At 42.0% G+C, this 13,650-nt stretch overlaps 1 protein-coding gene and 1 long non-coding RNA gene across 5 annotated transcripts in view; one reads left to right on the top strand and one right to left on the bottom strand.

Moving 5' to 3' along the window:
* Positions 1-9,241, top strand: part of SMCO4 (single-pass membrane protein with coiled-coil domains 4) — a 29,245-nt gene extending 20,004 nt beyond the window's left edge. For all 4 annotated transcript variants that reach the window (XM_032099155.1, XM_032099158.1, XM_032099157.1 and 1 more), the window contains exon 2: positions 8,158-9,241. In XM_032099155.1, the coding sequence (XP_031955046.1) occupies positions 8,290-8,469 (180 nt within the window). In that variant the 5' untranslated portion in view covers positions 8,158-8,289 and the 3' untranslated portion in view covers positions 8,470-9,241. The remainder of the gene's footprint in view (positions 1-8,157) is intronic.
* Positions 9,242-11,491: 2,250 nt separating this feature from the next.
* LOC116439518 lies at positions 11,492-13,513 on the bottom strand. The gene is made up of 2 exons (XR_004238183.1): positions 12,608-13,513; positions 11,492-12,051 (listed from the first exon to the last, which is right to left on the bottom strand). It is a non-coding gene; the product is annotated as an uncharacterized LOC116439518 (long non-coding RNA).
* Positions 13,514-13,650: the final 137 nt, after the last annotated feature.

Genomic DNA, 13,650 nt, shown 5'->3' with positions numbered 1-13,650 from the left:
GATGTTGGTTCTCTACCAGGAAAAATACGGGTTATTTATCCACCTGTTCATGGAGCGAAAGTAGTTGCCTTTTTATTTATTTTGTTTTAATTGCATTCTGCTAAGTTTCTTTGCTGCATTCAGGGCAGATAGGATGGCACTGCACATCTCCTCGCCTCTGTTTAACAATGCCTTCCCAAATGCTGAGATCCTTGGCTCTTTGTTTCTAATGGAGATTGCTCGCTATACCCAAGTCCTTAGAACTGTGAAAATCATATAGAAATAGCTTTCTCCTTTGGCAGCTTTGCTCTCTCTGACTTTCTGGCAGCATTCAGTGATGGCTTTCATTTTCCAAATGCTGTGAGTAGTTTGGAGACTCTCAAAGCTGCATTTACAGTAAATGTGATGTTGCAGTAATGATGGGTCAATTCAGCTTTAGAAAAAAAGCCACCACCTCTCACTAAAAAATAATGTTAAACTGACTTCAAACAGAATCTTAATATTTCCATATTGCTACATGTATAATTAAAAGCTTTCACCCTTGAAAACAGGGTTCTTTTGATTTGCTAATTGTAATTCTTTGCTACAGTCAAATAGACTGAGGTAAATTTTTATGATATTAAGAATTGGCCTCATGCTGTAACGTGAAAATCCATTTTTCACAGAACAAAAATTTTTCTCTTAATGCTTTTCTTCATTTTTAACAGACTCTGAAATCATGACAGTGTCACTGAAAGAGAAGAGCTCAAATTTAGCATTGCAAGCATTATCTTCAGGTATGCATCAGTTCTGTGCAGCTTCAGTTTAAAAGGAGTGGGTGACCCAGAGCATTTTGATCATGGAGAAGGAAAGTTATTTTTTTTGGCTGTTGCTGCGGTCATTGATCATTTTGTTAGGGGATGGCTTGTACAAATTAAAAATTGCGATTTTTTTAAGCAATTGATAATAAGTTCCCCTTTTTAGTGCTTGCACAGAACTGTGTTTCAGTACCATAAGAAACTCTTCTGTAGCTGGAATATTCACTTCATCACGGAGCTGCTTTTGTGTTGCTCAGAGTGGGTTGTCGGGGAGGTTTGGGAGAGGGATGGAGGATGTGACTAGGATTGAAGTGTTTTGCTAATCCTTTGGGCAGGCCCAATCTTTAGGGTTCAGCACTCTTGGTCAAATTGGCAAATCTTTGCTCTGTCACCCACACAAGTGATTGCATAGAACCGGTCAAATAATGAAGATTTTTTTAAACTGTAATTTTTCATTTAGTGTTAAAAGTGAAGTATAGTAATTGTACTTGAATGTGATGGAAGTACTGCTGGACAATTACTATTGCAGTTGTGTAAAAACTGTTAAAGTCAAGCTTTTTTGCTTTTTTTTCTTCCCAAAAAGCTTCCTGCATAGAGCCAGGCTTGTAAGGCACTGGGTGCCTAATGGGTCTGACACAAACACCGGGGCAAGTTTAGCTTCTGTCTCTGCATGGGAGATGGGTGCAAACTGGTCCATGTGCTCCTGCAAGTTCTACCTGGGTAATAGCCACACAAAGCGATGAAGATGTTCTTCAGAGAAGATGTAAGGGTTGTTATTTTCTCCCATCTGCCAAAACAAAAACAGAGTAAACAGAGTTGACCCTGGATGGATAGAAATGCTGTGTGCAGAACTGTACTCTGTGGAGACCTCATCTAGAGCTCCATGCACCGGTATTCTTGCTTGCACATCTGTTCCAGACTTCTACTGAAATACTTTTCAAAATTCCCATTTAGTTGCATGTCTAATCTGGCCAAATCACCTTAGAAATCGGTGACCTTGCTGATGCTATTCCTGCAAGGGACAGACCTTAGAGTTTCATGAAAGAAAATTCCCCATCCAAAATGTGGTATGTCACCTCAAGGTAAAATCAGTTACAGAGTAATGATAAATAAATCTGTGTTCCATGGAGAAGAAGCCTGGAGAAGAGGCGGCTCAAGGGTGACCTTATCACTCTCTACAATTAGCAGGGAAGAGGTTGTAGCCAGGTGGGGGTTGGTCTCTTCTCCCAGACAACCAGTGACAGGACAAGAGGACACAGTGTTAAGTTGCACCGGGGAGGTTCAAGCTCTCAGTAGGGAGAATTTCTTCTCAGAAAGGGTGATTAGATTAGGCTGCCCAGGGAGGTGGAGCCACAGTCACTGGAGGTGTTTAAGAAAAGACTGTGTATGGCATTTAGTGCCATGGTCTGTTTGACATGGGGATGTCTGGTCATAGGTTGGAGTCAGTGATCTCAGAGGCCTTTTCCAATCCAGCTGATACTGTGATTCTGTGGGGTAGCCTAAAATAAGACTTGGCCTTTATTAAAAAATACCCATGGTTTGTGTTACAGTGTTACATGCAGTTCAGTCATTCATTAAAAAAACCCAAAACATTTGCCGGGTTTCAAAGGTAGGAAATAATGCATCTCTGTTGCTTGGACCCCACTTTTATTAAGGATAGAAGTAAGAATGGTAGTACTTCAGCTGATTTGTGGGTTCTGGGCTCCCCATGCTGGCTGAGGCAGCGTGTCAGGGTTCCTTCTGCTCTGTCAGGAGCTGCCATTTCCTTGCAGTGGCCACTGGCTCGGCTGCAGGGAAGCTGAAGTTCTGTGAGGTAAAGGGCATTAAAGCCTTGTGTGTAGGAGGCCCTGCACTGCTGCTGTGGCTGCACAGAGCCCCTGTGTCTGTTCTGCTGGGACTGCGCAAGGAGAGGGCTCTGTGCCGTGGCCTGGGGCTTCAGCAGCACTCAAGGAACAGTCCTGTTTCACTGGTGGGAAGGATGATCTTTGTCAGAGGTTGGGGAGTACTCCTGTTTTAATGACCACACAGTGCTGAGCAGTGGTTCTCTGCTGACCAGGCTTCCTTTTGCCCCTTGGGTCTCTACCTCCTTCTCTTTCCAGCTCTTGGGCCCAATGGTTTTTCCAGCCTCCATGCAGCAGCTCTGGCTGCACGACCCTCAAGTAATCAGCCCAGCAGCAAAATGAAATAACAAGCTGATAAGCTTGATTGGTTTGGGGTCTTCTCAGCTCTGATGCTGGCATGGCTTGGTGATTGGGAACTACTGGTTTGGGGGCTTTTTAATACTCAAATAATCTGAAGAGTATTGTCTGCTTAGATGTCTTGTGTCTTTTTTTCCAGCTGCTGGCAGGCAGTCTGAATACTGTGTGTCCAGATTGTCTGCTGGTTTGTTGTTTGATTTTATTTTTAATGTCTCAGTAACATCCATGCCCCTAAGGGAAAATTTAAATTACAAAAATTAATTCCTGTCAGATTGTTTGTTTGAATTTCAAGTTGTTTTGCTGTTCCAGCAATGTTGCAGTGTTGGTAGCAGGATCATGAAGCCAGGTTGATCCAAATTGGCTTGCAAACACTTGTAATTTTGGATTTGGAGAAAAATTAGTCAGTTTAACATGGTTAATACATTCATGCTGTAAGGTTGGTGATAGTAAGTTCTTTAGACATCGAGACATGCAATTACCCTAAGTGCAGATAAACAAAATCTTTTGTGCATGTGTTGCATGTGGAAGGATATGCAAATTTGCAATACTCCATGAGCACTGGCGTAGCCGGAGTCAAGGCTGCCATTCAACCTCGCAGGAATAGCCATGTGTGGTGTGAGGAGCTTTTAACTGCAGGTTACTGAGGGTCAGGGTTAATTTTACCAAAAAAAAAGGAGCCAACAGACTGCCATTGATCTGGTTGGAAGACTGCTGGTATGTTTTGAAGGATACCAGTCCCTACAGGTTCCACTACAGACTACTGGTATAAAACTATCCCTGCTTAGCCGCAATTGACTTGCTGTAAGATGCTGGCAAATACTTCAGCAGTGATATGAGTGACTTCAGTGACTCAGTCCACCAATTCATGTTTTCAGGTTTTGATGTTAGCTCTGCAGAAACAATTCAGAGTAACTGAACCCAGAAGACAGAATGAAGAGCACTTTTGTATATAAAAGCAACGTGGATGATGGGCAAGGGGGAATGTAATTGCTCTAGTAGGCAAGCCACAATACTAAATTTGTGAATTTGTATTATATTGAAGAACAATGTCTTTAGGTTTCTCCTCAGTAACCTGAAAATCTTTAATTTTTTTTTCTTCTGGAAACCTTAGCTCTTCAGTATCAAGCTGCAGTAGGCTCTGTGAGATGGGTGTTTCAAATAATTTTACCAAGTCAACACTCATTTTCTTGAGTTGGCAATCAAGATTGTTTCTTTCTAGCCAGCAAGTTCCTGCTTTTGGGGGAAACTTTGCTATAGTGAACTTAAAAATAACCTCATCACCCCATGCAATTTCATTATCGAATTTGAAATTTCAAAATTGATAAAAGTAAGGTGAAGTTACCATGTCTGGGTAGTGCCAGGCTGCTGTCACGGTGTTGTGGACTACAGGTTTTAGACTCTTCTAGAGTCTGTTAATCCCTTCTGTTGCTGTTCTACTTGTGTCCCAGTTGAGGGAGTTGCTGACTTTCCAGTTAGGGCAGTAGATGAACCAGTTTGGTGATCACTTCCCCCCCCTGAGCAGATGTTTGGGCCAGTGGAGCAGTTCATAGCAATGGGAAGCAGCCTTAGGAGGATGGGATGTGTGCAGCCTGTGGCAGTGAGCCCTGCCCTGTTCAGGGGAGACTGGCATGAAAAGGAGACTCAGCTTCTGTCTGAAGAGGAAAGGTGGGCTTCCAGTTCTTCTGCAGCTGGTCTAAGGTAAGAGTTTGCACAAGACTGAAGTACCTGTGGGACATCACTTTCTCATTGACCTTTTGATAGTGACTTGCTCTGAGATGTTTTAAATGAGCAGTGCTAATGAGACTGTTAATTACACCCATCCCAATGCTGTATTTCTTCCTTCCTCTCTTCACTGGCATTCAGCCTTCCCTGAGCACAAGCAGGGTGGTTGCTGGATGAGGGAGGATGTAGCTCAGTAATGTCAGATCATTTGTTCTCATGGACTGTGCACGCCACAGGGAACAAGACCCTAATTTTGTAATCCTGCCCCTGTCAGTGCCTTGATGTGCTTTATGGATCTGTTTCTTTCTTCCCATAATTTTCAGTAGTCAGTGGAGTCCACGGGGGCTGGTAAGAGGCTTGGCAGTGGAAGGGGATAGCTGTGGCACTCTTAATGTGCTTGTACAACATGGGCTGTAGAGTTTCCTCATATCCAGCTGAGCACTGGCTTTTCAGGGCTGTTTCATTCCAGGATGAACATAGCAGAATCTACAACATCCTGGACTTTTCCTGTGGGGAAGTGTTGTTTCTTGCAGCAAATGTCCAATCCTGGCAGTCACGGCCGGGCACCTGGCGGCAGCAGGACCCTGGCAGCAACTTGCAGAGATTCCCCACTTGCATTTTATGGTTCAGTTAAGATGAACCCTAAGGCTCATTTCTTTGAAAACTCTGGGCCAGTTTCTGTGTGAGTCCATCTCTACCAGTAGCAAAGCCAAGTAACACAGTCGACTGGAAACTTATTTGGAGATTGATGCCAGATTCCCAAACTGGAGAGTGTCAGCTTGCAATTCAAGTGGTGCTGACGTTTGCAGGAAGGCTTTCTGTTCTAAGCCATCAGATGTTAGCCAGTGTATGTAATTAACTTGGTATCATTCTGCTTCAGAATGAAATATTCATTCAAAAGAGATTTTAAAAAACTATCCTGGTGTTTTTAATGTCTGGGTAGTAAGTGATGCTGCACAGAACAAGACATACATTTATTGTGAGAGAGATTGGTTTCATGGCAACTCCTCTTTGTTCCCAGAGGCTTTTGCTGTCCATCACTTCTTGGGTCTTGTGGGTAATCCAGATACAAAACCCGCAGACGTACATTAACAGTGGAAACAGAAAATAATACCAAAATACAGCCTGAAATGCTCTGGTTGGCTAATTATGCTGGAGAACAAATGTAAAACTTTATTTTGCATAGTAGTTTTTCTAGAGTTTGGTAATGAATCTTGTGACCAGAGCAGGAGAGGGAATGGAAATGGAAGGGATAAAAGATTTGTTTTTGCTCCAGAGGAAATTCAGGAGTTAATAAGAGAAGTGATAAAAAACAACACCAGACCAGAAACCTATGGCTTGCAGAAGGTGTAATACCAAAAGCTCTGCCCTGAGTCAGGGAGAGAGTTGAGGATTTTCTGAGAAGAAGGTTACAAAAGTTTAAAAATTAAGTAGTCCCATAGATTAAAAGATTGGAACAGGGTGTTGTGTGGTTGCTCCATCCAGTTCCTGTTTACCTCCCCCCCAGGAAGTTCATTGACCACTTCTGGTCTCTAAATCTGTTACATATTTTAATTCTAATGCCGCAGTGTTCAGAAGGAATTGATTCTTCTTAAGATTTGAACTTTATTGTTTCCTCTTTTGAAAAATATCTCAGGCACCAAAATTTCCCTTTCCTGCTGTATCAAAACCGAAATGAAGGTTTGCTTCAGAGTGCAAGCTGAATTTGCGAAGTTCATGATCAGAAAACTTCCTGAAGGATGTGTGTACAGGGGATGCAGGATTGATGAATCCAGCTGAACACTGAGATCTTGTCATGCTTGAGCCTTTTCTTCTGTTGGGAGTGGGGATTTTTATTGTTGTTTTGGTTTTGTTTATTTGTTTAGATTGTATTCAGGATGGACCATATAAAGCCACAAGTATTGATGCTTTGCCTTGTTGCTGGTTGTCTGGTACCACAGGGTTGCTATGATAGTTTGATCGCTTCCATTGGTTCAAGTTTAGCAGAGTTATTCCACATTGTACCTTAAATGATGCAAAGTAATTGCCTGGATGAGATTCACAGCAGGCAGGTTGTTACCTGTGAGAAAGGATGAAAAGTCCTTTGTAGCAGCACATAACCTTTAGGTGAGGATTCTTGTTTTGTATGTGAGTGTTCTTAGTTCCGTTTTGCTTTTGTGATCAGGGTGACAAATGAGATTGAGTGGTAACACCAACAGAAAGCATCCCACTCTCAGTGAAACCTCCTCTTGTTTTTTAAAGAAGTAGTCATAAGACAACTTTCAGCATCGACCAGAGATTTCATATCAAGAGGAAATTGTCTGGGGTGAACTGAGCTTTGCAGCTGTGCTTGTTGACACATGCTTCTCACCTACAGCAAGCAGCACATCAAAATCATCTTTATATTTTGATATAAAGAAGAGGGAAAGAAAAGAGGAAGATGCAGTAACCCACTAATTTCTACATATATTTTCTTCCAAGTATATTAGAGTGATGGAAAAACCTGAGTTCATAATTTACTTCAGTTCAACTCACATGGCCTGTGTCCAGCTGTTGTGCCACAGCAGAACTGGGGGATGTGGTGGAGAAGAATACAAGCAATGGCTGGCATCCACCCTTGCTGCACAGTCAGGGAATTGCACAGCTCTAGGCAGCTCAAGGGCAAAAACTTTGGGTATGGAAATACTAAGGACCTGCTAATACTCCTTCCAGAGAGGCTTTCATACCATGCTGTGTTTTTGCTAATCTCACATTATAGATTCTTCTGTATTTAAAAAATGTCTAGGAGATGCTTTAGAACAACTACCTTCCACTTTATTGATGACTGCTTGTCTACACCAGTGATTTGTTAGCAGACTAGTTATTGCTTGGGCTTTTTTTCGTCAATATCAGCTGCAATAAGAGGACAGCACTGAGTCATGTTATGATTTAGACTTTGTTCTATGGCAGCAGAACCAGAAGTATTAAATTAAGCAGCTCTTTCTCCCCATCTCTTCCTGTTGGAGTACCCTTTATGCCAATAAATACCTGTTGTGGATGATAAACTCTTGTGGCAGGGTATGTGCTTGCCCCTGCTCGTTCTGCAGGTTTGTGGGGAGCCATAGCCCCTGAGCAGGGAGCTTGGTGCTATTTCAAGGAGGGGAAGCTGGGACCCTGTGTTGATGCAAGACTAATTCATGTTATTAAACTTTTAGCTGTGTTACCTTGTTTGCCTTGGAGGATAAAATATATGGTGCCAGGCTTTGTTTCTGGCTTAACAGAGTGCTAGTTCTTGGGCTGATACGCACCATGATGAATGGCTCTGGTTTTTTTTGGGGGAAGTGTTATGTGGATGAGCTGAACGCCATGGTTCTGTTTCCTTGAAAGAAGCTGCACTGGTGTCCATTGGAAGAAAGATTTACCAAGTGGAGCTGCAAATGGTTTTAATGACTGGAATGTGTGTAGATCTTGCTCAAAAGAATTGTTTTTTTTTTCTATTGCAGTTTCTTGCACAGCCAGCTACTCAACGGAAAAGGAATTCTTCAGCCTCTTGTTTCAAAAGACCTTGGACAATTTTCTGCTGTTCCACACCCTTTGGTCCCACATTTCAGCAAAAAAAAGATCTAAAGAGGAGGATGAGGCAGCTTAGAGGAAAACCCAAAAAAGAGACCTCCAAAGATAAAAAGGAGAGAAAACAGGCAATGCAAGAGGCCCGGCAACAGATCACCACTGTGGTGCTTCCCACGCTGGCTGTCGTAGTACTGCTGATTGTTGTGTTTGTTTATGTAGCGACTCGTCCAAATACAACTGAATGATGCAGCTTTTCAGACTCTCTAGCTTTGGGATATTAATTTTACCAAGAGCCAAAAGGAACTCTCTGCCACTCTTTTAGTACTTTGCAAAGGAACTTGCTGGTATTTTCAGTCTTTCTCTTGGTTAGGGTCCCGTGGATACTCTTTAGGAATGTAACATAAAACGTATTAGTGAATGTGCCAGTACGTTTTATGGTCCAGTTATGTGCCTTTCAGACTTTTAAAAATGGTGTTTTTCTTAAAGCTGTTTGAAGCTCTATATTGTAAAAGGAAATCGTGTTCTGCTATAAATTTGTAAAAAATCAGCTTTCAGCTTTTATCACTGTTATGGATAATGTTGCTCCCATGAGCTCTTGTATGTCTATTTCAGAACTTCCAAAGAAGTACATTTCTTCTTTGTACTTAATGTCATATGAAGTGCTTTGATTCAGAAAGGATATATTTATTTTTTGAATAAAAGAAGTCTTACCTGGAATCTTCAAATTATTTTGAAAAAAAAAGTGACATTGTGAAAGCCTACACTGTATAATAATTTTTCATCAACCACTATATAGTTCACTCAAAAAGAATTCCTTTTTGGTGCGAGATGCCACCATGCAAAGTGAGTACTTCAAGATCTGCTGGAGGGAATCTTACAGAATTTGGAAAGGGAGATTCTGCCAGGTTATGGTGAAGTAACTAATAACAAACTACATAAACACAGATAATTGCTTATCTGAATGTTCAATATTTGAAACCGTGTAAGTGGCAATAAAAATAGGTGGTTTTGCATACAGCTCTTGATTGTTTCTTTCATTGAGGAAGGAAAAGTAACTTTGGTCTCTGATCTGTTTGCTGAGGTGAAGTGCTGTCCTTTGGCATGCCCCCATCCCCTCATTGGAAGGCAGCTGTGAGCACAGCTTGGGCAGTTTAATTCTAGGAACTCAAGCTACAAATTCTCATCAAAATGCCTCCATGACCCTGTATTCTACTACAACCCTTTCTCATCCAGATATTTTAAGGCATTCAATAGGCATTAACCTTCAGAAGATTTTGGGGAAGGAGATTGAAAACTGTTTCTTCACTGCTCCTTAAATGCAGGCCAAGCAAGGAAGAACATGATGCTACAGTGCACTGGAGCATGGCAGGAACTACTTCTGTGCTGAAAACTAAATACTCCTTGAGTCTTTCCCTCACACGTAGTCTTTCGGCACAAGGATAGTCCCAGTCAGTGGGACTCTTCACAGAGGTGCCAGTGAAAGAGGGGACTGTGTTTCCTGCATTACCCCTATGTACTGCTCCCCTGCAGAGTGCTGCTGCCAGCCAGAGTTGCTTTACAAAAGAAAACCACTTAAGGTGAGCAAATGCAGGCCCTTGCAGTGCACTTTCCCCTAAGGCCCGTGTTCCCAGAGCAGGGAGAGCCTATGTGCAGCTATAAACCAGCTCCAGGGGGAATGATGCAGATACCTGATGGTGTGAGGATGGCCGTGGCTCCTGACGCAGTGCTATTGCTGTTGGGAGTGTCTAGAATTAAATGAGCCCTGCAGACTGAGATGTTTTTGAAATACAAAGTTTACTAAAACCTAAATGAAGAGTTTGGATGGACTGTTAGGTTGTTCCCCCCCCTCAGCTTGCATCATAATCGGGATATCTGCACAACGAACTGCACAGACAGGATGGCCAGCGTGGTCTGACTGCGAGAGCGTTTACCCACTGAGTGACCAGCGGGGAGTCTGCTGGCAAACCCCTGTGCTCAGCGAGCCGTGTGCTGACACTGAAATTATCTGTGCTTTGCACTGACAACCACTTCCTTCAACTGAGGAGCTCTGAAATGATGAATCTGTAAAGGTAATTGCTTAGTCTGTCATCTCCCAGCTGTTTCTGTTCTCCCAGGCACCAAATCCTTTTCCTATTTTTATTTTATCCTCAGTTAGGGATGGCTGCAATGGAGCTCTGGTGGTTTGCACCTTTTTCAACTGAGCTGTTCAGCTTGAATAAAATTTGTGCCTGAGGAAGTGTGTGCATTTTAAATATGTGTGTCCTGCAGGGTACTTGGGGGTCTTGGGCATCTAGAATAGAAGTGCAGTTTCCGATAACCTCTTGCACAGGTTCCTCCTCACTGTCCTCTTTCATAGATTCTTAACCAAGGTTTTTCTGACCCTGCGTGTTCTGTGATACTTTGTGATGGCTCTAATGAAGTCCCTGTGATTTTCCCACCTCTGAGTAGTAGCTTATTTCAGTCCCTTCCACCTGCAGGGCTTTTTTTATGAGCCCAGGCAATGATTTTTAATTCAGAGAGCCTTCCCTGAAATTATTCAGAGTCCTTATGTGGTTCCCCCCCCTTCATTTTCTGCAAGAGTTGAGTCTGTGACACATAAGAGCAATGAACGAACTGGCTGATAACAACTAAGTAGATCAAAGGTCAGTCGGGTTAGATAACATTTATGATTACTCCTCTAATGAGATGTTTCATTTCTGCTGCTTTTTCTTATGCCCTTCCTTTATCTCTTGTCATCTGTAAATTCTTCAGGTCACAGTAATAATCTTTTCAGAGACAAATGTCTATTAATATGAACTTATAGCTAATTAGGGACATTGTGTATTTCAATTCTCTGAAATGTGCAGTTTTACTGAGTGCTAATTGATAGGAAAATAGTGTTACACTTTCTGAATTGTTCCTTATGCAGAAGCTGGAATGGATTTCAGAGTTCCACTTTTAAAAAAAGAGTATTTTTTTCTGTAGTAAACAATGAAGTTGGATTCTGACATTTTCTACCAAATTCCCCTTTTACTAGTATTGAATATGAGAATGTGGATTTGGAAAAAAGGTATGAAGCCTCTGCAGACAGAAACTGTCAAAAATCACTGAATAATAATGGAGAAGTAAATTAATGGCGGTTGCCCAAATGTCAGCTTGTGTGAGCTTCTCAGCCAAAGGTGTAACTGTACCTCTGGTTTTTTAACTGTGTTTATTACTCCAGCTGTCAGTTGCCTTCAAAAATGTTTCAGAAATAGGGTTTCAAACCTTTTCCCAGCATACAGTAGCTTGTGGGCAAAATGGAATGATTTATTACAAGCATTTTACCAGAAAACTCATGCTGCAGTGTCCTATGGTTTCCAAGAGTGCTTATTATCAGGTGAAGTCATTAAAAACCTGCCATTGCCTTCTGAAAATCAAGTTGTAGAAGCAGTTTTTTAAACCAAATTTTTCAAAGCATACATCCAATCTGAGTCAAATACTTAAACATCAAGGTTTGAATAGAGTTTTATAAATGTCTGCAAAGTGCTAAGAAAACAAAGCAATCGCGTCAAGTATTCTAGCAGTGGGTAAATGCCCAGCTGTGTTACACACGGCCCCAGCTCCCCAGAGCCAAGTGAGAGAAGCCCGTGGCACTGCCTGTGGGCTGAAGGAAGAACTGCACATGTTTTGAGAGCTCAGAGAGTTTGGCTCTTGGTCTTACATTTCAATCCGTCTACAAGAAAATATTCACTTATTCACTGATGTTCAGTTGAAATGCACATATCAGAGAAGATGCACTGTTCTTTTTTCAGAGGGTTTATGTTCAGGGCCCAGATGGTTCATGTACAGGTTGAACACTCCTGTAGCTGTGGAAGAGGTGAAAAAACCAGATCGGTCTGTTGGCTTAGGAAGGGATGCAGGAATGCAGCGTATCACAGTCTAGGGGCATTGCTCAATCCATGAGCAGAAATTTAGGTGCGGTACATTAAATTACAGCCTATTTATGGATTTGAGGGTGTCCATGTGATTAAATAGTAACTCCAACACAGTGAACTTTGAGATCCGATCCCTACAGCAAGGAAAAAACAACACACCGTTCCCTCATTGGTTTGGCCAGTTCCAATGAACTCTGCTTAATCTAACATTTTCTCAGCAGACTGCTGTGTCTGAGAAGAAAAAAACCAAATTTCCCTAGCAAAAGGCAGTTTGTGTAAAATCTAATGGATAGCTGTTTTGAATGGAATGAAATGGGGAAGAAAATGATGTGAATGATATAATTGGCTGTTGTAGGTTGTAAAGCCAGAGAGGAATGATACAAGCTAAGGACCTTCTCCCCAGTGCCCTCTGCACTCTCCCAGCTGTTGAGTCTGTGGGAGATACAGGAGCAGAGAGCAGCAGGAGTGAATGGAGTTCAGCACATACCTGAGCTGGCTGTGTAATCCAGGCTTTGATGACTGGCATGCCAGATTGTAGATGTGAAGTCACCTGGGGCTCATGCATTCAGCAGCCTCTGTTAATGGCTTTCTTCTCATTCCCACCAGAGGTGTTGAGCTGAGCTTTGAATTATTAAGTGCTGGTGGACTTGATTCTGTGTGCTGTTGTACTGCTGTTAAACCAGGAATTAGAACCAGTTACACTACAATAAAGCCAGCACAGTGAGACTGGGGGGTAAGGCACTTTCTGTACTATCTCTGATCACAGCAGAGATTTATTGGCCTTTATTTAAATCTACCCATCGGAAAAGCAAGGGAGCCATGCCTGTGATTGTTTGTTCATTTTTGTGTTCATTTGGCACTGCTTTGCTGCTGCAGTTTGCGTTCCTCTCTACGTTGGCTCAGAGTACCCACTGTCTGACACTCTTCCATTCTTATACTCCTAAATTTCCCATACATAAAAGGAGAGAGGAAGAAATGGAAGAAAATGTGCTAAATATCCAACTTTAATGCGAGCCACTTCTAAATTGTTCTATTCAGTAACTGCCGTTTCAGCCCCCTCAGAGTAAGTTTTGGGGGATGAATTGGACAGCAATGCTCTGGCAGCTCTTACGCCACCAACTATTTCAAAATTACATCTTGATGAAACATGTTGGCAACATCGTGCATTTGGCCTCTGTTTTTCCTTCAGTCAAAAAAAAAGCTGGTGGCAGCCTGAGCCATTGTTCTTTGTATTTAAAACAAGTCTTTCAACTGGGAGCCAAAAAGTTGCTTTTCAGTACAGCGTTGAAAAATTATCAAAGTCCAGCAGCTTACAAAAATTTTCCACTGCCTTGCTATTCACAAAGTAGAATAGAAATTTTCTGTATTTTTTGGGCAATTTGCAGCTCCCAATGATTACTACTACTTCTTTTTTTCATTTTTATTGGTGTTTTCAGGCATTTGTAGCCTTGGACCCTTCTGATTATTCCTTTTCTGACAATATACATCCATGCCCAACCCCTGTTCATAAACGCATCATTTCTCAGTCTT

The sequence above is a fragment of the Corvus moneduloides genome, chromosome 2, assembly GCF_009650955.1.
Source record: "Corvus moneduloides isolate bCorMon1 chromosome 2, bCorMon1.pri, whole genome shotgun sequence".
NCBI classification, from domain to species: domain Eukaryota; kingdom Metazoa; phylum Chordata; class Aves; order Passeriformes; family Corvidae; genus Corvus; species Corvus moneduloides.
This window is presented reverse-complemented; position numbering and strand designations above follow the sequence as displayed.